Here is a 23,022-nt window from a genome sequence, read left to right on the forward strand (position 1 = left end):
GATCTGACCAGGTGGCCGATAGATAGTAGCTATGGGAAGAGAGTGGCCAGGAGAGAGAGAGAGCCTGCAGGCAACGCATTCGAAAGAGGAGTAGGCCTGCATAGGAATGCAGAGGCAGGAATCCACTCTGGGAAGATCAAGGCTGCACCCCCTCTAGAACGGTTGGATCTGGGCGCAGAAAGGTTCTTGTAGCCATCAAGGAGGAGAGTGTCAAAGCTTGTGACAGTGCTGGCCATGAACCATGTCTCGTGAGACAGAGGACATCGAGATCAAGTTCTTCCAGGAGGCGGCAGATGTCAGAGGAGTGTTTGACAGCTGAGCGAGAGTTGAGAGTGGCAATATGGAGAAGGTTGCCAATCTTGAAAGACTTCCGGGGAGGGGTACAAATCAGAAGTACGCCCTGTGGAGGTGTAGAAGGAGCCCAACGGGGGGCAGAAGAGGAAGGAGGAGAGGGCAAAGTAGCCAAGGAGGAGGCAGAGGGGGGAGGCAAGGAAGCTGAAGAAGGGACAACAGGAGAAGAAAGGAAAGGAGAGATCACAGAGAACATATGAAAAGTCCATGGGTCTGGTGAGGGAACGACAAAGAGGATGTCAGTGAGAGTCCGCAAGAAGCACTTGTATAGGTGTCAGCGATCAGGAGGCCTGGGTTGGAGACCAGGATATCCTTTTTAAACGTCTTCCTTCCAGACTTAGTGAGGAGAGCAGGATAGTCGATAGAGAAGCAGTTTGAAAAGATAGGAGAAACAGAGAGCACCATAGAGTAGGTGGGGGTGGAGGGTAACGGTTGGGGGGGAGACACCAGGGGAGGACACAAGGAGTGATACAAGCAGACAAGACAGAAAGGGACAAGACAATAGTGGAAAATTGATGGTAAGCAAATCAGGTTACCAGTGAATCAGGAACAGAGCAGTCATTAAAAGAGAACCTAGAGGAGGGTGGAGCACAGCTGAACACAGACCAATATATAAAAGAACAAAGCAGTCGAAAATGGAAACCTAGAAGTAAGAACAAATCAGCAGAACACAAAGCAATACAATAAACAGAGTAGTCAATGAAGAAGAGCAAAGAGAACACATGGGTGCAGGAGACTGGGGAAGGGGGAGCGCGAGGCACATGCGATAGGGAGATGCGAGGGACCACGTAGTCAGGGAGGCACTGCTGCGAGCCATCCGCACACACACGCTGCAGTGCGAGACTATAACTTTTACAAATGCACAATGTACTGTGCCACAGAGCATCTGTCCTCCCCCCAGCACTGGAGAAGTTGATGTTGGTGTTGCCTGATGATGGTGAGGATGGCCTGTGGGGACAGAGGGAGTAAGCCCATGTTGGAGCATGCTTACCTGCTGTCTTGGCACAGGTTTGGGTCCTGGGTCCTCCTGGTCCGAACAGGTCCTAACAGGAATTGCCCTTTTCTTCATCTGCCCTTCGCTTCGGATGCCCGGGTGAGAGACGCACTTGATCTAAGCGTTAGGAACAGAAAGAAAGAGGCAGGGCTAAGATGGTGGGTGGTGCTTAGGCCAGGGGACCTAGATCCACTTGCACCTGCGCCCCATCTGCAAAGGAAAAGAGGCTGGATGGCTTCTTAAGTAGGGAAAACAAGCGGCAACCAGGAAGGCACCAGGTGGGTGGGGCTTAAGCCAGGAGGGCTCCTTAAGTAGGGAAAATAAGCGGCAACCAGGAAGGTACCAGGTGGGCAGGGCGTAGGCCAGGTGACCTAGATCCACTTGCACCTGCTCCCAATCTGTAAAGGAAAGAGGCTCTGGAATGGATGGCGTTCCGCTCACATATAGGGAACATCATTCCCTGTGATGACAGTTACCCTGTTTCTGTGCGCTCAGCACAATATACCATGATCACTCTTCTCTGCAAGGAATTTCTTTCTCAAACAATGTAATTTCAGAAATATAATGCAGAGTTCTACAAACGGTGCAGGTACTGCACTTTGACGATGTCGATAACAACCCCTAAAATTCAAAAAAATGCCCTTCAGCCTCTTCTTTGCCAGAGTGGGAGGCATTCATGCAGACAATCGCTGACATTTCTTCCCAAGAATTGGTGTCAATGTCTCTGATCCAGATGGAGAAGGCCCCAAAGTGCCATGAACGGCTGACGGCGTTCCATCGACCTGTGGCATCCATATGCTGGAAGGCTCTAATTCCATCCCAAAGAAAAAATGCTTTGGAGCACCACACCAACACAGTGGAGCATGGTGGCCCTGGAAGCCATTTCCTCAGCAACCTCGACACTAAACAGAGAAGACTTTCTCCCACTCTCAAAGGAAGACCAGGTTCTACAGCCCTGCCTTGAGGGAGCACTACTTTGAGGAGATGCAAGTGCTGTACCACTTGGAAAGGGGCCTCATTCCATTTGGTCTCAAATCCTTATGGTTCACCTGGGATCAGGCTCCTGAAGAACTGATTGCTGATGAACCGGGCCTTACAGAGCTAGCTCCTGACCTTTGAGATGCCGGTGGGCTTGACATTTCATCTGACCTAGACATTAAGGTACCATCTTCATAAAGTCACTGAGTGTAGCTTTTTGATGCACGACAGAGAAAGTGGTCATAGCTATATATACCTTTCGAGACATGCCTTAAGGTATGACCCAATTGATATTGCAAATAGGGATCCTCAGGAAGGAAATCTTCTGCCCCTCAACCCAATGGTCACTAATCCATTTTTGGATTTGTGCTAACATCCCTGCTGTGCCACTATGGTTCATAAGAAAATATAGACCAGCATCTTTGGACCAAGTTTACCTATAAAAACACAAGGCCATCAACACATGTCTTTGTCTTGGCTAAATACACACATATCCTCTGGAAAGTGGTATCAGAGGTGGTGATGAGAGATGGCTTCCATTCTATAATTGTTAGTGGTAAGGAAGCAGCATATCTGGCCCTCCAAACTGGTCTGAACAAAGCAAACTGTGTGACCCAGGCTATAGTGACAGAGTCAGTTCCCAGGAAGTACTCCTAGATGAGCACATCAGGGATTGCTCCCAATGTGCAGGTTAAACTCATAGACATAACCTTTGATGGCAAATTACTTTTTCTGACTATAGTGGATGAGTTCCTTAAGAAGGCCAGGCATCTAAATAGCAAGGTGTCTCGTACAAACAGTTCAACAGACACTGGCCCCTTCCTTTCCACAGACCTCACATCATTGGCAGAGGTCGGGGCTCAGGCATTACCCTTCCTTTGTCCAAGGAATATGCATTTTGTGACCACAAAGTGTGCTGAAAGTCATTGCACCTTCCTGGAGTCTGGGGAACTCAAAAGAGCCAACCCAATGCCTTTTGCAGCAGCTACCCCAAAGTTCTATTGAGGAGCCCCTAAAACACTTGCCACTGGTGGGGTTACAAATGTCGGCTTTCTTCACTGAGTTGTATGTCACCACGTGTATGCATTACAAACAGTTGCCCAAGGGTACTGCCTCTCACTCCTCAAGAAACCAATGACGATATTCTGTCTTGGAAGATATCTCACCCAGATCCTGAAAGCAACCATGGAGACATTTCTATCGGGGTAACAGGGAAGGGGGTGTTCTTCCTCAAATTTTCTGGTTCACAAAAAGGACAAAGGTTTGTTCCATCCTGGATTTCAGGCTGCCAAACAGGTTTCTGAGGAAAGACGGACTCAAGATGCTGGCTTTGGCACAGATTCTTCAGGCCCTAGACTTCCAGAACAGGAACCTTCAGGATGCTTATTTTCATCTGCCTACTTATTAATGCCACAGGAAGTACCTGAGGTTTGTGGTGGGCAAGGCACTCTACCAATTTTACATAGTTCATTTTGGCCTAACATCTGCCAGAACCAGACAAGCCCTGACAGCTTTTTATCCTTCGATTCAGGGACAAAGCGCCTGATTCTGACAGACAACAGTGTGGCCATGCATAACCATGAAGAGAGTGGGGTGCAGGTCACTGCTCCTGTAGAAGGAACCAATGCAGCTTTGGTCTGGGCTTTGCAGAGCAACATGTTCCTTTTGGAAGCCCATCTCACTAGGAAGAGAATGTGATGGTGGTTGCCCTGAGCAGACAAGGGGTGGTTTCCCACAAGCAGGAGTTGTGTCAGGAATTTCTTGCTGAAATCTTTGAACTTTTAGAGAGCTCCACAGATTGATCTGTTCACCTCCAGAATCAACAGGAAGTGTGTGCTATTCTGCTCCTGTGAGTGTCCCCTGGAATTGCTATGGGAGATGTGTTTCTGGTGGATTGGAACTTCAATCTCTTCTAAGCATTCATACCGATTCCTGGTATCCAGCAGATTCTCAGGAGGTTACAGAGGTCCAGAACTACGATGATCCTGATAGCCCCATAGGACAGGGGTTAGAGGATGTCATACTCCAATCTCCTCAGCTTGACTATCTGTTCTCGACACCTCAATATCTCCAGAAGAGAACATATCTTTTCTGCCAATCCAGATGGCAATTCCTACACCTGACATCCAGCACTCTCACCCTAAATGCCTGTCAGTTGAGAGTCTGAGACACAGAGACAGTTGTTTGCTGGAGGTCTTGGAGGTTCTCCTCTCTGCACACAGACTGGCTACCAACATCATCCACAACTGCCTGTTGCAGAGGTTCTGTACTTGGTGCTGGGACAGGGATCTTGACCCTCTCACCTGTTCAACCTTTGAAGAATCGCAGTGTCGCTTTTCTCTGGCCAGGTTGGGATCACAAATTGGCACAGTGAACGGTTAGCTGGCAACAGTCTTTGTATTTAAAAGGATGCCAGAGGAGGGGGTAGGAGGTGTCATATTTTTACTTTTCCAACCATGATCTAGTTGTTGAGGGGGCTGATTAATATGTTTCCTCCCAAAAAGATGTAATCTTACCTTGGGATTTAAAAATGGTCCTCCTATTCCACAACATTCCTGTTCACTGAGTCTCTTGATGCTCAAGACTGTTTTTCTAGAGGCTTAATCTTCAGCCATAAGGGTCAGCAAGTTCCAAATGTTGTCGGTGAAGCCACTTGATCCAACCTTTTTTAGGGAGAAAAGTCACCTTAAGAGTACAACCTTCCTTTCTTTAGAAGGAGTCGCCCGTTGAGGAGACCCAAGGCAGAGGCCCACCTAACCACTTGCTGGGGAAGGATTCTCTGGTACCAGCTGTCGCTGCCTATGAAGTATCTAAAATGAACCTGTTGTAGGATACCACATCAAAAAGAACATTATGAGAGGTAAGTAATTTGTTTATTGCTGAAAGCATCAGGATTGCACAAAGTACAACAATTCAGTACTGATGCTTATTTGAAATGTGCTAATGGAATTGTTGCAGTTATCAGTGATGTTAAAGTATATGCTCACACATGTCTTGCTTAACTTGACTTAACTTACAAACAAAAAAGTTAACACCCACTCACCCAATTAGAGGTAATTTGTAAAATAGTTGCAACACGTATGTGAAAAATTTAACATTTACTATAAAAGGAAACCGCATCACTCATTGGCAAGCACAAGATGTGTGTCTGGATTACACATTACTTGTCTAATTATAAGGGAACGTTTATTTGGCTACACAAGTAAAACGTCAACAGCTGAAAAAGATATAGTGTACGGTATAAACCAAGACAGAGAGTAGTGCATTGGCCCTTGTAGTTCTGTTTTCTCTCAGTGCAAAATCATAACAACCATACAGAAAATAATGTTGTGTTTGGCTGGATTGTGAAGGAATCAGAGTTGTGGGTCAGTGCATCTGTTGATACTCATCACGTTTTGTTTCTGTGCTGTAGATGATATTAAGTTGATTGGCTAGTGAAAGGATTTCTATCTGTGTCTGAACAGGGAGTTCTAATCAGACGAGTATTGCCTACTATGAACCACCCTCCAACTCCTCTGACTTCACTCTCTACTGATGCCAATGCCAGTGTGATAGTAGCAGGAAACAAAGGTAAGGGTGTCGTCTTTGGCGTGTACTTTACATTCATAATGATCAGTACAAACACTACCAGTGGTTATTTGCAATGATGGCACAACATGCAGAAGCCTATATTTCACAAACCGACCAACCACAATATTCAGGTCCACCTTCTCATAGTAGCATTGTGTTGCAGTCTCCTAGCCAATATACATGAGGTGGTGTCTGGAAACAAACCCTTTTCTATAACAAAGACCTCAGCAAGATTTATTCGGAAGCTGATTCTCTCCCTGAAAACTATTTTCTCTCCCATGAAAACAACTGAATTTCCTTTCATTTTGCATCCTCTCCATCCAGCAATGTCATTAATACAGGGTCTCTTCTGCAAGAGTGGACTAGCCAACAGGGAGCTCTGGAGATTTCCCTGTGGGCTTTCGCTTCACGGGCAGCTTTTGTGTGGTTATCTATTTTATTTCCACATTTTCCTATGGGAAATGGGTTGGGATTGCTCAAAATGCGTAATATGAGGCCACTTTGAACATTCTTTCCAGGGCCTGTTTTGTTTACCAGTCCACCCGAGCTCTTCTGATGTAGGAAAGGTTTTTGAAATGCCTACTCAGGAATGGGTAGTCTCTGTATTCAAATAATGTGGAACCTCCTCCTTGAATGGGGAGACCCTGAATCAGAAAAAAAACCTTCCTCTATAAGGGAAAGGCTCTGTATCAGAATACAACCATCCCCCTTGAAGGAGAAGAGTCCATATCACAAATTCCCTACCACTGTTAAGGTACAGACTTTATATTAGAATAAAACCTTCCCCCTTGCTGAGAGAAACTGTGTCCGAATAAACTCTCACACTGGAGGGTGGATACTCTATATCCAAATGAAAACTCTCTTAAAGAGAGACACTCTATCAGAATAATATTTCCCCATGAAGGCTGGAAGGAGGAGAATGTATATTAGGATACAACCTCCAATTTGGGGGGACCCCCTTGAAGGGAGAACCTTTGTATCAGAATAGCAGTATTGTGCAGTTAAGCTGTCATTTAGGATATAGAAGATGACATTAAGGAGTTGGTCACATGTATTGTACCTTCCCACTCTATGTATAACACAACATGGGTCTACTGATGCCTTAAAGGGGCCATCACTACACCTCAGTGGCCAGTTTGCCAAGAAATAGCAGTCCTTCTGCAATTTTATATTAGGAAAAGATGAAAAAAGTAGAGAAAGCATATAGGGAATTGACCTCTAGAAATTCCTTAAGCGCCCTTAGGAGGCCAGAAAACAACATTCTCTTATGCAAGTTAACTGGGCTGATAGAGGTCAGCCGAACCTGAGGCGCACATACTCTGAAAAGTAAAACAAACCAGATTGGATACTTGGTGGTTTGCTTAGGACAATACAACAGAGGGCTTTGTACTAGTTGTAGGTGACAAAGGGGGGTTTTATCATGCTCTTTACACCCCATGTTACTGTGACAAAGCACAGCTGCACAGCAATTTTTTATGGCCTGTCTTCCTAGGATAGTGAGGAAGAAGTAACTTATCTCTTCCACTTTGGCAATCTTTCTGTTTCATTCTGGTCCTTCGCTATAAACTAGTAGACTTAGTACTGCAATATGACAACATTAATGTGTTCATTTCCAGAGGCAAATAACGTCTGCCACACACTTTCGCAATTATGTACTATATATATATATATATATAAATATATATATATATATATATAAATATATATATATATATATATATATATATATATATATATATATATATATATGTATATATATATATATATATGCAATCTCATCAACTTGAATCAGCCAATTTTGTTCAATATTTTGTTGTGCATAACTCCTCTACACATGAAACAGCTATTTGAAACTACACGTGCAAATCAATATTTACTTTGTCATGGCATTCATAACGTGAGCAATTGGTTAGACTTCTGCATTCGTTGGTTATTGTAATAATACATACAAACATTTGTATTTCTAATTTCTGTGTCTCTCTCTTGCCAATCTGTCATCGGATGGCTCGTTATATTTTAAATTTCTGCAATAAATGGAAAATCTTCAACTCAACTTCAGAGAAAACCTGCTCATTAACCTTTTGGCACCTTAAAGGTCAATAAACACTGCTTTGTGTCAAATCTGACTCCATACCAATTATTCTGCAAGAGGTAATTCATGTCTTGATTTATTTGTATACTCACCATCCAAATGATTTTCCTTCCTCCCTCATATTCGCCGCCAGCCGGCTCCTTTCAGATAACACTGGTATCCTCTGCTCGTCCTTGTCAGACCAACACCCATGAGCTGATCCCCGAGTTCTCACCAGCCACAGCCATCAGCAGACTCCAACTGCTACCCTTCTTCCTCACACTTCTCTATTTCAACTCCAAAAGCACTGTCCGCCCCCTGTACATTTCTTTACCTAACTTCCACTCTCTCAATGCGATGTCATCTCTCACCAAATCACGTGCCAACCCGTGTAATTTTCCAGTTCCTCCATCGACACATGGCAACCTTTGAACAGTATTCCGCATGGCTGCTCATGCTGCCTGAGGAATACTGTTGCACTTACATTCCTTTTGTTCTAACTTGCACAGACAACGACTGTTTTTTTTTCAAGGCCAATCTCACTTCTGCTACATCCGCGACACACTATGAATCTTTTTCTTCATGAAGCATTGCTGTTCACGTTGGATTTTACTTCGGTTTTCGAAATCCTGCTGTATTTATGCACCCATCGACATGCTAGCACTTGCATTGCCTAAGTAAATCTAACCTTACTCTGCTAACTCCCAATTTTAAATGTTAATGCACCTACTGCACAGACTTTGGTAGCAGGGAGCACCCACTTCCCTGGTGAATATATTTAAAGACTGCTGAAAGTATTTACTCCAAACCAGTCCCAGAAATCAAGTCAACGCTTCCTGCCCAAGCTGTTTCTTATTTGGTCCAAATTTGTCTGGCTTTCCCAAAAATGTACTTTTTCTCTAAAGGAAAATTAATGCAAGTAGGCCAAAACAGCTTTCTTAATAACTTTCTTTTTATTTTTTAGCAAATCTTTCCCAACATTTTCAGACTTGGAGAGGGGTGGGGGGCGGAAGGGGCATGAAAAACGTTTCTTTGGGAAAAGTCAGCCAGATTCACCCACCAAGTGAAAATGTATTAGCAATAGAATTATTGCATTTCTTTTGGCTCATAGGTATCACCTTCAGGGCGGCAGTGGTGTAGGAAATTAAATGTTCTTAATAACTCATGAAAACATCTGAAAATATTTCACCGTAATTCTCCAAGGAATGGACAATTTCAAACATCTTCATGGATGGCTTCATGTTGTACAAGATGTTGTTTTAAAATGGGATTTTCCATTAGGGAAAACAAATATTTTTTCGAGCCAAGTATATCAAAATTGAACACTTGGATTTTGAAGATGCACCTAGATATTGTCATGAATTGGTGCACTGAAGAAAAAAAATGAAAATTGAGTTGGCCAATTTTGAGATAACCTTTTAAGATGTATCCCTATAAGACACATGCAAAGTATGAATGTGCATCTTTCACACAAACAGTACAAAGAGGCGTAGGCATTTCACAGTTTGAACATTACACAATTTGCATCTTCTGAAAACTCACATCATGGTCAGGGTTGACTTTGGTGTCAGTTTTTAGGAGATGTAATGAATGTGCATCTTTCATATAAATGGTACAAAGAGGTGTATGAGTTTCCCAATTTGTACAGTAAGCAATTTACATCCCTGAAAAATCACATCAAAGTCAAGGCAGAGTTTGATTTCAGTTTTCAGGAGATGTACATTTCATTCAAGTATGAACGATAAAAGTCATATACGCCTCTTGTACGTATTGAAAACTAGCATCAATGTTAGAGTTCCCTTTCACGCCCTCTTACTGCGCACATTCCTAAAACGGGCTCTCCTATGACACGCTGCTACGACACATGCACCTACAACATGAACTCCTGCAATGTGAGCTCCTATGATGTGCTCCTATGACAGGCACAGCTATGACACACTATAACATCTCACACCGTTATGACACAGACTACTATGACACATGCTCCAATAACACACAATCTTACTACACATGCTTCTACGACATTCACTCCTATGACACATGTGCCTATGACACACACTCCTACTGCAAATGCTCCTACGTCACATGTTCATACAACACAAGCTCTTATGACACGTCCTTCTATGTCACAAAAGAGATCAAAGATTGTCCAAATTGATAATTTAAGCAATTACTTTTTTACTTATGTCCAAACAACTTGTTGGGCTTCACCAAATTTAATTTTCGTTTCATTTGCAATTATGTATCCATTATTATTAAAGATATTCAACAATGTACGACTAAATCATTCAATTTATTTATAGTTAGCTAGATTAATGTATTTATTTATTTATTTATTTATTTATTATTACAGTTGTATTTTAGTTCATTTAACAATTGTATCACCAAATAAAACATTTACAAAATTGCACAACAATTATACATTCATCTTAATCTTCCGGTCCATAAATGCATTAATGCAAATTTGCCAACATTTCAAATATTCATTGCACAAATCAAATACAATACATTTTGAGCAAGAACATGGCATCACAAAACACGTTTACACACATTTATACTAAAACTCAAAGACTATCAGAGTCCTTAATTTGGAGATGATATCACCTTCAAGTCTTTTTCGAAATATGAATATAGTCTCAAAATCTCATCATTTGGTCATTAGATTAATTTCTTTTCATTGGCATCACTGGGATGTCTTTAAAGACTCAGTTAACAATCACTAGAGTATTTTCTGCACAAGGGTCTGCCAACGTGTGTGACATTTGTTATTGGAGAGACCTGACGGCTTTGAGGGACTCTTGCCAAGACTTAGGCAACCACACACTGCTTCTTCGGGTCTCCCCTTTTCCTTTAATCTATATGCCCAAGGCTCTGTCCCTTGGCCCTTTGTTAGTTTTGTTTTAATGTTCTATGTGTATTTTGTCATATTGGACATCACGTGTATATTTTAAATATTCGAATGGAATACATATTTGCCGTTTATCTAAATTACTGATTTATACAAATAATTAGAGATTCCAGTGGTGAGATCATATGTTTGGTGTTGATATATTACCCCAGCCACCACTGCTAGTAGGGGTTCCATCTATGTATATTCCTTACTACACACACAACACACAATCTTATCGCACACGCTCCTATGACACTCATAGTAGCACGTGCTATATGTGTGCCTGCAAGGGAGCTCTTTGCAACCATTTCTGCGAACTCTGCTTTTGAGAGGGGTGAAAAAGAGTGAAATAGATTATGGGAAGTGTGAGGTAGCAATAGTACACAGGTAGGAATGGCAAATGCTGTGTTTTTGCTTAGATTCTAGAGTCTGAGGAGATAAGTGTATTTTAAAAGTGCTTTGAAAGTAAGTTACAGAGTTCATACAAGGGGGATACATTGATTGGGCTGCAGGCTCAAAGCATTCAGAATTCATTTTGAAAGTCTTTTGTGGGTTGCAGCACTGACGAGTCTGTTGGAGCAGCATTTAGATTTGGTTTTGCAATCCTCGTAGTGCTATACTCTTCTGTATGTGAGACATGCTCATTTGTTGGTGGGGTTGTGGTACTTTCTTCGGGTGTTAATAAGTAATTTGTTAATGCGCTGTAGTTTTTGTAGTTTTTTAATCAGTAGAGAACCAACCATGCTTGCTGAGTGGATTCCGATGTTTGCCTCTTTCAAATACCTGTCTGAATACCTCCCATCCAGACTCCTTCGGTCCTCTGGCTCCAACTCTCTGCAGACCAAATGTTTGTCCAAGCAGAGAGTGGGAGGTAGATCCCTATCCTCGACTGCCTTCTCCCTCTGGAACAGCCTTCCTCCCCTTTCAGACTTCAGCCACATCTTGTTAAGTTCCGGAAACTTCCCAAGACTCCCCTTTTCTCCTCTTCCTTCCCTCTCCACTTCTCATGCTAATTTCTCCCTCTGCTGCTGGGACTGGGGCCTGATCCCTTCAGAGTCATACAGGGGATAGACCACACCCTACCAGTCCCCCAGCATCCTTTACCAGCACTTGTATTTGGGCCCCCTTTACTGGACTAGCCCAACTTGGTCCTCCCTATCCACTGCACTCATCCTCCCTTCCTGCCCTCTTACCCTGGCACTGACCAACACCTGCCCTCCTCACCCTTGGGGGCACCTCTCTCCTGCATTTCTCCCTTTACCCCTGCACTTACCACCTTGTCATGCACTTGCACGGTAGGATTGTCACAAGGCCAATACAACCTTTTTTTGTTGTTCTACTTTTGTGATTCCCATGGGAGGGGGAGAATCCCCCATCTTGTCTTATGGTGACTGGAAACACTTGTTGAATAACTTAATAAACAAAACAAGAGGGGCAGTTAAATCCACTGCTTCAGAAAGGAAAGCATTTTAGGATTATTTTGTGATTTCAATATTCAAGGTTGTGCATGGGTAGGTTCTTTGCTCAGAGAGATGAGCTCATCAACACAATTGACAGCTTTTACATTTCTAAATAGGACATTTGCCCACAAAGGAGTACGCTCTGGATTCATTGGGTGAGTTACTGAGAAGTATAGGGCAGTATGGTTCGCCAACAGCAACCCCATTGACAGCAAGGCCATTACTGAATTTGGGGGTCTGAAAACAGCATTTCACAGCTCAGCACAAATGTCTAATCCATTTAGGTTTGGGAGCAGAGTCTTATAATGCCTATTTGAGGGTAACTCCAGCCAGATATTGAAGTCACATAGTATGAATAAACTGTGGTGTTTAGGTCGGGGCCTTTTATCACCAAACTTACTATTGTAGCAGGGTAGTCTGCAAAGGATAAGACAGTAAACGGAAATAGAAGGTTAGATTGATGTTCAGTTTTTGAGAATTATAGCTGTGCCACCCCTTCCTATTATCTGTTTCTCAGGGTTATTTTCTGGTCTGTAGTTATTGCTTCATTTAAGATAGGAATGTGTTCTTCTTTGAGCCATGTCACAGTCAGAAAGAACAGTCATGGTATATATTGGAAATTAGGAAATGTATCTCAAGTTTAGCATACATTAAGAATAATGCAGGGAGAGGAATAGGGATTGTGTAAAATGGGGGGTTTAAGGATAGCGGGGATGTGAGATGATCATTTTGGGTGTCGGAATGGTGTCTCGGGGAGAGTGGGAGCATGGTTTGCCTAGATTTGGTTGTTAGAGGTTTTTAGGTTATGCTTAAATAGGGACGTGTCCTCGGGTTTGCTGGAGAATGAATGGGGTTTGGGCATGGCCATATCAACAACTTGAAAGAAGAGAGCAGCAGCCTGTGGTAAGGAGTTACCTACTGAGGAGTCATCTGGTTGATTACTATTTGAAGCCCTCTGAGGATAGGTGATAGTGACAGGTAGGTGTAGGGGGAGTCTCAGAGATATGTCAGGTATGATAAAGAGATGGGTGAGTCTGGGTCTAGAGAATTCTGGGCGCTGGCTAGGAAGTCCCACTAGCATTCCTGTGAAGTGAGATGTTTGTTGGGTAGACAAAATGTGCAAGAATACAGCTTTTCTAGGTATGTATTTGTGCTAAGGAATTCCTTGTACAGATGACATTATAAATTATGAAAGGTAGTGAAGTATGTGATAACAAGGGTTAAGGGAGTCCCTGAGGCAGGCCTGTCATGCTTATCTTAATGTCCTTGAGTGATCTGTAAGGTTCATGTGTGTGCCCGGGGATGGTGGGGGAGGTGGTTAGGGTAGTAGATAGTGGTGACGTACGTGTGTGTGTGTGTGTAAGTTAGTTCAAGGTGCCTCCAGCAGGAAAAGGATATTCAGAATCTTCAGGGGTTGGTTGCAGCGTGGCAATGGGGAGAGAAACAGGTCTTTCTGTGGTGATGTGAGAATGATAGGCTGCACGTTCTGGGTTGCGTGAGGCGCTATAAGTGTGTCTATGTGTTTGCGGTGGGTAGGGCGAAGAAGGTGGGGGCACGTGAGAGGTTGTCGTGAGATTGGGTGAATGACAGGTATTCCTGTAGGGCCAAGCTATCGTTCCCAAGAGGCAGTGGGGAATTTGTGTTAAAGGGGAGAGCTGCAGAAGATTATGAAACATGCAGTTCAGGGATGCCTGTGGCCATCCGTAAGGGGTTTCTCAGATGTAGGGTGGTTTATGTCCCCAGCAAGTGATTGATAGAGAGGGTGTGTGTATGTCAGGTAGGCGGGCAGTGGAGGTGGGGGAGAAGGATGTGCGAGAAAGGACTTAGTCTCTGTAGGGATTCCAGATGTGCTGCTGTGAGATAGAGTGGAGGGAGCGGAAAAGGCCGGTGGTGGGCCATGTGGGCTAATATGGATGAGGTTAAAGCTGTTGAAGGAAGATGGGTCTAAGGGATGGTATGTGGGAAAGGGGAAGGGCCTGGAAGAACAAGGGTCTTGGGAGTGGTTAAAAGCCGTATGAGGGTGAATTTGTGGAAGGCAGCGGGTGCAACGATGCAGCGGAAGGTTTGAGAATGATGGTGGGGAGTTGCTACTGTGCCTCGATGTAATATAGCTATGTTTATAGTCCATCTGGTGTGAGTTATGCCATGCCTATATTTGTTTGCTTTAGCCATGATCAGTTCACAGCAGGTTTGAGCACTCGTAGCTTGTTTAGAAAGTATTATAAACATTTTTTTTAAAAAAAGGCTGTTCTCATAGTCCTGCTTGTATGGACCATATAAGCTGCTTTACAGTGCCGCAAAGCTTATGCTGCACGCCTTGTGTAAGTATGATTGGTTTATTAAGGCGGTTTTGAGTTTACTTGGATGGGAATCCAACGAGATATGCATACTGTGAGTGCTAGAGTGATACATGTAAGAAAGTGATATCATGATTGCAATAATTAAACATGGCATCAAATCCCTAATGCTGATGAAAAGAGATACAAGTTAACAATTGTATGTAAAAGGAAGATATATGTGCATTTGGTTTTGATATAAGTAAACACTGCCTTTAAACTGACTGAGTGCCGTTCTTGAAATGAATTGTTTAAACCAAAGTAACAAGTAATTCTCACAGAACTCCACTAGGGGGCATTACATGCGCAGAAATAAAGGGAGCAGTTGTGAAGAGCAAACGTATTGCATTCAAATTGTAGTCTAAAGCCGAGAAATTAAAATAAAATGAGAGGTAAAGATGTTAAGGTGAGTGGGTGACACGTATGCAGAACAAGTGTAAAATTAAGAGAACAGTGCATTGGGTTTAGATATGTGTATCCAAAACATTTAATGAAATGTATGCGGTCTTGAATGGCGCCTGCCTGTCACTATTTCTGGCCTCGCTGCTCTTGATGAGTGCAGTTGTTGAACACCAACTATTAAAACGTAAATGAAGTGTTATTCTTACAAGACAGCACTAGGGGTTATTATAACTGTACGGTTAATTGAAGACGCAGCAAATGCCATGATTATATACAAGACCATAAGTAACACAGTTAGAATTTACAGCCAGTACATTTCACTTACAATGCCAACACAGCCCCATTGGCCAGTGTGTGATTAAAGGGAATAATAGATGCAAGTTATAGTACGGTAGTTGCATGCAAGGATGAGTTAATAAGGTTTTAATCTGAGAGAAATTAAACTGAATGCAAAGACGCCAAAGAATCCAGCAAGGCCTCTTAGGGCAAAGGTGTGCTCTCTTAGTAAGTCTCAGAATCCCAGAAAAGAGGCGTTCCTTACTCTGAACTGGGGAAAGAGCTTCAATGGCTCGCTGGAAACAGGGATTTCCTGTGGTCAATGGGATGAAAGAACTGGGGGCCTCATTCCGAGTTCGGCGGAATTACCATTAGCGCCAATGGTCTCCACGGAGTCACCGCCACATCACAAGTGGACGGGTGTGTACGCCAACCATCAGCGGTAACGGTAATTCCACCAAAATCCACTACCTGTCAGTAATTCTGTCAATATTTGGTGGAATAACTGTTGCCGCCAAAGAGTTTGGCAGAAATACTGCTGGCCGAAATAGTGTCATGATTGATACAGGAAGCTGCAAGGTGGCCATCTTTAAAAACTCAATCCATTCAAAACAGCCCATTTCCTGCAGCCATCTGAGGGTGAAACACTGAGCAACTTGTCTCCTGAAAAGGGATGGAGCAAAGTCCCAGAAATGCACCTGACGAAGCCCATGTTTCCTGAAACAGAGTTGTCGATACTAGCACAGGAAGTTGTTGCTCATCCTGAGGAGCAGTATGGTGGCCAAGGTAAGAAGTGCACACACCAGAGGAAGGCGGCCACCTGGAGTGCAGTGCGGGACAAGCTGGTGGCAGTGGGGCCCATAACCAGAGACATTGATGATATCAAGCATCAAGAAAAGGTGGAATGACCCGAAGGCCAGGGTACAGACACTGCTGGCACAACACCACCCGAAGACAGCAGCCACAGTGTTGAGCCCCCAAAGATGACCACTTGGGAGTAGACGGTAAGCACCATGCTCCATATGGAAGACCTGGAGGGCATGCAGCTGAGGTTGGTGCTGGAACACCAGCAGACCATAGTGAGAAAAAGTTCAATCCAGTGATCAAAATGTGACCCAACCACTATGAGAGCACACATAGTGTAGCCACCATTGCTCATCCACAATGGGCACCAACAATCCTGCGGCCCAAGCAATCACGGCTGGACAGCATGGCCATACACATGTTTGGCATGCTGATGATAACTGTCAGCATATGTCCCAAATCAGCAACTGCACAGGACCACCTGTTCATGACATGCAAACTCCAAACCCCACATCATACCATAGCTACAGGGCAAGTGTGCATGTAGGGTAGGATACCACTCTCAGACAACCTATTTGTAACTGCAACAAACATTACCAATTGAGTGACATGCAGCATCTGACAATGAGGTAAAATGCATCAAATAGACAGTACAAGTGAATTGACAGCATCTCCCATCTCTCCCACCATGCACTCAAGGCAGCCAAGCAGGAGAAGATGGGTTGAGTACGTCTGCCGGCAACACCTCAAAGGACGCAGGGTGGGGGTCTGCTCCTCAGAGGACACCGTCAAGGTCTTCCACAGACATACTCTTGCCATCAGTCACCTTTGTATGTTATGTTATGTTATATGAATTTTTAGAGCACACAAACGCCCGAAAGCACCCTGGCGCTAGAATGTGAAAGAGCAGCTTAACAACCAGAATTAAAACACAAATGTTTCTAGCAGGCGTCGAAAGGCTAGATGCTCAACTGTCATACGCAACGCCTGAGGAAGGGCGTTCCATGCCTTGGCGGCTGCAACAGAAAAGGCACGCACGCCAGTACGGGTCAGTCTGAAACGGGGGACCTTAACAAGTTATGCAGATTAAGAGCAGAGGCACAGACTTGGAACATAGCGAGAAAATGTATCCTGAATATATTCATGCCGTTGGCCATTAAAGGCCTGGTGCACCACACACAGGGATTTCAACAAAATCCGCTCTTCCACCGGAAGCCAATGGAGCTGCCTTAACAGTGGAGTAACGTGGACACCAACCGGAGGCCGAAAGATAGCTCTGGCAGCAGCGTTCTGCAACAGCTGAAGACGATTAATCACATAGCGAGGTTGGGCTAGATAAAATGAATTGCAGTAATCTAGATCACTCAAAGCGAGTATGGCTACCACCAGAACCTGGCATTTTTCAGACACAAATGGGAGAACTTTCCTAAGTATGCGTAGTTTGAAATGCCTGTTCTTAGGTAATCCTGTCACCTGGGCGTCCATGGCCAGGAAGGAGTAAATAACAACCCCTAGGTTCTTCACTGACGTCACTGGGACTGGGGGAGGACCAAGGGATGCAGGCCAGCAGTCATTGGTCCATAAAAGAAGAGGCGAGGTAGTGCCAACCACCAGCACCTCAGTCTTACTGCCATTTAGTTTCAGCCAGTTTGAAGACATCTATTCCCCTACCTCCTGGAGACACATCCTAAACCGACTGGCCGTATTGGCCTGATTTAAATCGAGGCAAAGCAAAATGTGGGTGTCGTCAGTGTAGGAATTGTAGCAGAAGCCATGGGACTGGATAAGGGCCAGAAGATGTCTATTATACAGATTAAGCAAAATAGGGGAAAGGGCTGAACCCTGTGGAAGGCCACAGGATAGTGAGAACGGACTGGAGTGAAATGGAGGAAGCGAGACCGATTGAGAACAATCGGCAAGACAGGAGACGAACCAGTCAAGAACTCTACCATGCAGCCTGGCAGTAGACAGCCGTGAGATCAGGGTGGGATGGTCGACAGTGTCGAATGCAGCCGACAGATCTAATAAAACAACTGTGCCGACACCCCCCTGATCAACCCGGCAGGTTAGGTAGTCAAGCACAGAATTCAAGACTGATTCAGTTCCCCTTCCGGGCCAAAAACCAGTTTGAAAAGAGTCAAAATAAGAAGTGGATTCAAGAAAAGTAGAGAGCAGAGGAGAGACCAGGGCTTCCAATAATTTCATGAGGAACGGGAGAAGAGAGATGGGACAGTAGTTAGCCAACACCTCAGGATCTAACAAAGGTTTCTTTAATAGCAGAATAACAAGGGCATGTTTAAGTGTGGAAGGAATCGCACCATAAAGTATTAACTACCACAGTAATGTGCGAAATGATAACCCTCAAATTTTCCTTCAGCAGCACCAGAGGGATGGGATCAGTCCAGGAAGCTGATTTCAGCCGTTGAATGGTAGACAACATATCAGATTCTGAGGAGGCGGGAAATGAAGACCACATCCCTTCCAACCAAGAAGGATTAGTTAGTACTTTAGCGACTGGCGAGTGTGTGAAATCATTGTTAATGTTAGAACGGATAGAGGAAATCTTTGACACACAGAAGGACAAGAGAGAGTTACAGAGAGCTTGTGATGTTGTGGTCCGTGTGCTGGTCATCACAGGGGTAGACAGCGATTGAACAAGCTGAAAAAGGTGGTGAGGTAGAGCAGGTGCATTGGAACAGCACAGCTGCCCTCACTGGCCAATCAAATGGTACGTGAGCTGGCTGAGTCGATGTACACGAGTAACAAGACTGTACTGAGGGCCATCACCCTCAAACTGCAGCACATCAGGGGGGAAAGTGGCAGCTCCATTTCAGTCACACACACAGAGAGCTCTGTCCAAAGCAATCCGGTACAGAGATCTCAGAGATTGGTGTCACGTTCCACACAGGCTGATGTGGGATGTATCATTCGCTGTGCCTGTGGCACGGACCACCACCATCCCTCCAGACAACAGTGGTACACATGGGGACACTACTGCAACAGCCACAACCAGTACTGGCCAGCAAGTGACCGTTGCCACCACAACCACTGCACCCACTCCAACCACCAGCGTGGCACAGCCTGCTCCTGGCACAGCCAACATCACAGGTGCTGGTGTCACTGAGGACATGGACTTCAACAACCCAGACTCCTCTTCCCTCCCCCTCCATTCTCCTTTCCCCAACACACCCTCTCCCAGATTAGGTAGTCTCACACTGCTGTAGCACCCTGACGAGGGGTCTGACAGTGGCACTGATGGGAATGGCACACCTGTGCGTGTAGCAGGGCCATCAAGGAGGGAGAGCAGAGCCCCAGCACATCATTCCCGGTATTTCAGGCCACCCTGAACATGATTTGGGAGGGGCTGAATACCACTGACCAGCAGCAGGTGCATATGGAGCACATTGCTGAGGAGCAACTGGGCCATTCACATGGCATAAGGGATGCCGTCCAGGGTACATCGAGGCAGGTGGTCAGCTCATTGGTGAGGTAGAGCAGGTGCATTGGAACAGCACAGCTGCCCTCACCGTGGCCAATCAAATGGTGTGTGAGCTGGCTGAGTCGATGTCTGCGAGTGACGAGACTGTACTGAGGGCCATCACCCTCAAACTGCAGCACATCAGGGGGGATAGTGGCAGCTCCATTTCAGCCACACACACGCACACACACACACAGAGCTCTGTCCAAAGAAATCCAGTACAGAGATCTCAGAGATTGGTGTCACGTGTCACATAGGCTGATGTGGGATGTATCAAGCGCAAGCACAAGTGACAATGAACGTGTCATTCTGTTTGGGAATGAGGTTGGTTGGAGAGCATATGTGTTGGGGATGAGGGTGGTGGGAAGGCTTGTGTTTTGGGGATGGGGTGCACATATGTTTAATAAATCACTTCATGCTACAGCCAGTGGACCAAGTGATCATTTAATTACTGTGAAACGTGTGAATACAGTGGCAGTTAAATGTAAGGTGACAGGTTTTAATATGCATTTTCAGAAATGTTGTCCATGATGTTCTGCCGAACAATATGCCCCTCTCTCAATTCCTCATGTCGACTGCGAGGTGCTCTGTCATGACCTGCATCTTCTTCATTTTCTGAGTCAGGGCCTGCAATGTCCTCATCTGGAGGCATAGGTATATTCTGCTGTATGCACATGTTGTGTAGCATAGTACAAGTTGCGACAATCTCACCTTCTTTTGCAGGGGTGTACATTAGTACCCCATCTGTCTGGTGGATGCATCTGAACCTTTCCGTTAGTAGTCCAAATGTGCATTCTATTCAGGTCCTGGTCCTCTTGCGTGCCTCATTGTAGGCTGTCTCCTGCAGTGTAGCAGGGTTCCTTACTGGTGTCGACAACCACAGTAGAGGCGGATAACCTGAGTCACCTACAACAGGTAGGAAGGAGAGTGTACTACATTACTGTTTTACCTCTGAATGCTCATTTCACTCACTATGGTCTGGTGTCCTTTGTGTGCTCATATGTGTCTAGAGCTGACAAACTGTACTGCATGGAGGTGTAGGGGTTGTACTTTCTGTGAGTGGGCACAGGCAGGAGAATGCAGTATGTGTCCAGTGTTATTTGGATTATGGGCTATTTAGTAACGCATGGTTTATCGATTATGGGACTTGTAGTTTCCTCACATAGAGCGCCAGGGGACCACTCCGGTGGTGATCGTGCACGGGACAAATATCCTTTAACATTAACATTAACATATGATCACATGCCTGTCCCCATGTGTGCCTCTGTTCTATATCATTATCAGATTTCATACTTACCAGGAGCCAGCTACACTGTTCTCAGTGTGTGTCTATGCAGGGTTGGTGTTGTTCCTCTGGACGATGGCATCATATGTAGAATCTGGAAATCATGCAGAGTAGTGGCTGATGGTGAGATCCACACCACGCGTCATCTGGATGTTCATGGAATGATGCTGTTTATGATTCTGGTATGCAGGCTCCCCTGCCTGTGGGGCATCAATGACACAGAAGTGCATTCGAGTGCTGCAAAGTGATTAGGTAAATCGGCGATGGTAAACAATCATGCCTTTGTTGCATGCACCTGGCCCTGGGTGGTGGGCAGAGAGATATGTTGAAGGGCATGCCTCATGAGTGCCTCCAACACTTGCTCCAGCACTTTTGAGAATGTTGGCTTGGACATGCCATGCAGCATCCCAAAGGTCTGACGGACACCAACTTGAGCAGGGATGGGATGGAAGTTTTAATGTGTATGACGCTCTGGAGATCTGCCTCTATCAGGGTCAGCGATCTGCTATGATGTTCTGGTTCAAGCGATACAGTGAGACCAATTGTCCATCGGTCAGCGCCCAGAGGGATGGATAGACACGTGGTATGGTCAGCCTCCGCAACACACGTTTACTCTGTCTTTGTGCTGCCTGCACCCTTCCATACAGTGTCCTTGCATGCTGCTGGAGCTCAATGAACAGCAGTAGGTTGTGGATGCCTTAGTTCATGTGTGGTTGTGGCTGCATGTTGTGAGGGAGTGTGTGTGTGGGGCTGGACCTTAAATACACTTTTGGAGGCTGTTATTGTCACCTGTACATGAATTCCCATCACTTGGGTGCTTTTACCTCCAACTTTCAGCCGGAGGTAACTGGACTGCATTTTTGGCAGAAGTTTTTGGTGGTATTTTGGCCGGTATTTCCATTTGTAATGTGGCAGACTGTCCTTTTGAGTTTCTGGCAGAATTTCTGCTAGTGGCAATTCCGGCATGGCTAATTCCGCCGGCGGAATTACGCCAATTTTCTGATAGCTGTAATTCAGAGGTGTTGATAAAAGTGTCGGTAACAGATTTACTGCCACTTTTACCACTGACCACCGAACACAGAATTTGGGCCTGAGTCTAGCATTACCTACGGGTCCCTCAAGGTTGGTGGGTTTCCCCTCATAAGAGCAAGGCAATGGACCCAATGTGAACTCTGGTAAGTAATGCATTTGAATGGGACACAGAATGCCCCATCTATTGGGCATTGAACTTTATCACCCTTTTACATAGGGAGTGGGTTGGTTAAGGAGATACGAAATGTATAAGATTCAAACTTTGGCTACTACAAAAATAGAAATTAACGTAAGTTGAATGGAGGTGTCATAAGTAGCCTTAGGATTTTGAGTAAGCCTGAGCTGGAGTAAAAGGTGTCGAAAAAAGGGATTGTAATAAGTGATACCAATTCACTGAAATGCCTGGGGTAGATGAAGTGACATCACACACCCAATCACATCACAGGAAGTGATGTCATACAACCATTAGCTCTGGTGACATCACTTGAAATAACATCAAATGACATTTAACCCCAATGGCATCACCTGAAGTGATTCATGGGTGTCAAACATTTACATCAGCTTACATTTTATAAAATACCAAACCAGCACTGATGCAAACTAAGATTTTTTTAGCTACCAACCACAAGGGTGCTGCCTTGATTTGCTATGGAGGGGTTTGTGTTATGTTAGACAACGGAGGTAGTTAGCTATAATCAACAGTTTACAGTCAATATGCATTAAATTAGTGATGTAAAATTCGTTATGCAATCATTTTTAATAGTACATTTTCTGTAGAAAAACACATTTGCTTAAAAAAAGCTAAGGGCCAATCCCTTTCACTTTACATGAAACAATTATTATACACAATTCAATTTATGTTAAAAAACACACAGACAATGTAGTCGTGACACTTTGTTATTAGAGCCCTTTAGTGGCTTCAATCTGATTGTCAGGTAATTGATTCTATTGAAAGCGCAGGGAGCAATTGCTATCTTGCACTGTTTATACAACCCTACTTCAGGTAGCTATATTCGTCAATCTAGTACTTAATCTAGATGGAAGAACTCTACATGTTTCAGTTCTCAAAGCATTATCAAGGAACTTTCATCAGGA

General features: G+C 44.5%; 1 protein-coding gene across 1 annotated transcript in view; it reads left to right on the top strand.

Annotated features, from left to right (window-relative positions):
* Positions 1–23,022, top strand: part of WDR64 (WD repeat domain 64) — a 1,979,698-nt gene that overhangs the window by 1,433,477 nt on the left and 523,199 nt on the right. Inside the window, exon 21 of the mRNA XM_069607651.1 lies at positions 5,788–5,893. Within this exon, the coding sequence (XP_069463752.1) occupies positions 5,788–5,893 (106 nt within the window). The remainder of the gene's footprint in view (positions 1–5,787; positions 5,894–23,022) is intronic.

The sequence above is a fragment of the Ambystoma mexicanum genome, chromosome 4q (genome assembly GCF_040938575.1).
Source record: "Ambystoma mexicanum isolate Mex_15411 chromosome 4q, UKY_AmexF1_1, whole genome shotgun sequence".
NCBI lineage: Eukaryota > Metazoa > Chordata > Amphibia > Caudata > Ambystomatidae > Ambystoma > Ambystoma mexicanum.